General features: G+C 60.0%; 1 protein-coding gene across 1 annotated transcript in view; it reads left to right on the top strand.

Annotated features, from left to right (window-relative positions):
• The window catches only part of LOC102246906 (potassium voltage-gated channel subfamily E member 1), a 6,116-nt gene extending 4,280 nt beyond the window's left edge, over window positions 1-1,836 (top strand). Inside the window, exon 3 of the mRNA XM_005860757.2 lies at window positions 6-1,836. Coding sequence (XP_005860819.1) covers window positions 6-266 — 261 coding nt within the window. The 3' untranslated portion in view covers window positions 267-1,836. The remainder of the gene's footprint in view (window positions 1-5) is intronic.
• The last annotated feature ends 889 nt before the right edge of the window (window positions 1,837-2,725 follow it).

Raw genomic sequence — 2,725 nt, 5'->3', positions numbered from 1 at the left:
TGGAGGCTCTCTACGTCCTCATGGTGCTCGGCTTCTTCGGCTTCTTCACGCTGGGCATCATGCTGAGCTACATCCGCTCCAAGAAGCTGGAGCACTCCCACGACCCCTTCAACGTGTACATCGAGTCCGACGCGTGGCAGGAGCAGGACAAGGCGCTCCTGCAGGCGCGCGTGCTGGAGAGCTTCCGGGCCTGCTCCGTCATCCAGAACCCGCTGGCCGTGGAGCGGCCCCACGCGCACCTGCCCGGGGCGAGGCCTTCGTCATGACCGGGCGGGGGGACTGGACAGGGACCCCGGACAGTCCGATTCCTCTAACCCCGGACAGTGCCATTTCTCTCTTGTACTCTGTATGGTATGGACACTTTTTTTTTTTTTGCTGTTATGAGGCTAAGGGGTGGGTTAGTAGCACTATTTCTCTAAAATCACATTTGTTCTCTCAGAGACTGTCAGCTGTCCCCCAGGATCTGGCCTCTGGGGGTAAGAGCTGCATTTCCCAGACTCCCTTGCAGCTAGCAAGGTCCTGTGATGACGTTCTGGCCGGTAGAAGTGGGACTGAGGAGGGCAATTTCTGAGCGATTCTTGAAAAGGGAAGGCCGTGTCCTCCCTCCACTCCCCTTCCCCACCTCCCAGGGGCTGGGCCGGGGGAGAGGTGAGGCAGCTCAGCTCCGGGACCGGAGGGCGTGTTCACAGATGCAGAGTCTCTGGGCAGTGCCGCGGGCAGGTTCTCCCATCCTTTCTGGACACCCGCCCGCGCAGACTTCACGGGAAAAGGAAACCAGCTCCCATCTTCCTTAAGATTCTTTTGGTTTATGTTAAAGCAGCAGAACCAATCTTCTAACTAACATGGACTAAGATGCAGGAGAAAACGAACCCCACTTCAGAACGCATACCAGGAGGAAGGCGCTGGGTGGTCATGGCAGGAGGGAGGGTGCCCCCCCACCCCCGCGGGCCCAGGGGCGGAGAGGGTGTGGGCCAGTGGCACCGCCTGGGGCCGAGGTGGCAGGGCCTTGCGAGGTGTGCGCCCACGGTGGCTGACTCGTGTCCTCCCGAGAGATTCGTTCACGCCCCCGGTGCCTGCAGGGTTGGTTATTGGGAAACAGATCTTTGCCGACGGCATCAAGGAAGATGAGGCCATTGGTGACTGATGTCCTCGAAGAAGAGGGAGGTCTGGACCCGGACACACAGGAGAGCCCCGTGTGCCCACGGAGCAGAGACTGGAGTGACGCAGCCACAGCCACAGCCACAGCCACGGTCGCCTGGGTGACGCCACCACCGAAGCTGGAGGAGGCGAGGAGGAGGCCCCTGCAGGTCACGGGGAAGCGTGGCCCAGGAGCCCTTGACTCCGACCTCTGGCCCCCGGAACTGGGAGGCCACGGGTTTCTGTGGTTTCAGGCCGCACGGTGTGGCTTCTCTGTTACGGCAGCCACGGGAAACGCAGGAATCACAGAGTGCCCTCTCCCCCACCCCCTCCCCGACAGCTGCTTTCCTCCCGCCTCCTTCCCCTCGCAGACGAGAGGTGGGAAGGGGCTGAGTGGGTGCAGGGAACATACCTCCTTCTCTTCCGCAGTAGAAGGAAGCCTCCTTAGCCCGACCTAAGAGTCCAGAGCCACGTGCCGTGGGTTTCAGCCTCCTGCTCCAGCAGCACCGCAGCGTGTACATGGACAGCCGTGGCCACGGGCAGCATTAGCTACGGGCAGTGATGGCCACGGGCAGCATTAGCCACGGGCAGCTTTAGCCATAGGAAGCCTTGGCCACGGGCAGCGCTAGCACTCTGGGACCCCTTGCATGCTCAACCTGCTTGGGCATTCCTAAATCCTATATAATAAAGAGCTAATACTCAAATGGTTGTCGCGCCCTCATGCCCTCCCGCCCTCACGCCGAGGCCGGGGGACCTGAGGCTGCACCCCCCGCCCTGTGGGGCTTGATTGGGTGGGTGGGGGGGCGGCCGGGGTCTGAGTCTCACACGATTTCAAGGCACACGCAGGTGGGTGGGGACTTGACTCTGGGTCCCGCAGTGCGCCCCAGACTCTGACAGGAGGGAGATTCTCATATACATTTTACTAATTTTCTTTCGTCTCTGACACTTCTATTATAGATAAAGCAATAGCAATATTAAAATATTTTCTCTAATTCCCTTTTAATGTGAATGAATTTCATGCACCCAGCCACTAGTACTTAATAAAACAATTGTTCACAACCCACACAGACTATAAAAGTAACACACAGCATTGTGGGCCATCCTCAAACGGACAGCTCCGTCCCCGGCTGCGTCCTGCTTCCTGGGACAGACAGCCAGACCTCAGGGACGCTGGCAGGGTCCCAGCGTGGATGCCTACAGTCCTCGAGCGGGTGCTTCTTGGGGTCATAGAGTTCTTTGAAAATCTAATGAAAGCTAATGATCCCTACCCCCTCCCCACCCCACCCCCGCACCACATCTGGGGGGTTCATGGGCCCAAAAGCCCATTTGCCTGCTGGCTCCCCTGTGGTCCCGGCTGCAGACAGACACACCCCGCCCACATCGAAGGAAAGGCAGGTGGGAGCTCAGGTGTGGGGGGACCCAGGGTGTACGTGGCCCCTGTGAGCCACGGGGTCACACTGACCTTGGTGCTCCAGGCGTGGGCCTGGCTCCTTATCACCAGTCACTCCCCTGGTGACTTTTCCCGGAGGCAGAGGCCGTGAGCTGCAGTCCGCCCGTCCCGGGGGAGCCAGCCGCTCACTCACCCCCC

This window comes from Myotis brandtii, unplaced genomic scaffold, assembly GCF_000412655.1.
Source record: "Myotis brandtii unplaced genomic scaffold, ASM41265v1 scaffold139, whole genome shotgun sequence".
In the NCBI taxonomy this organism is placed as follows: domain Eukaryota; kingdom Metazoa; phylum Chordata; class Mammalia; order Chiroptera; family Vespertilionidae; genus Myotis; species Myotis brandtii.
This window is presented reverse-complemented; position numbering and strand designations above follow the sequence as displayed.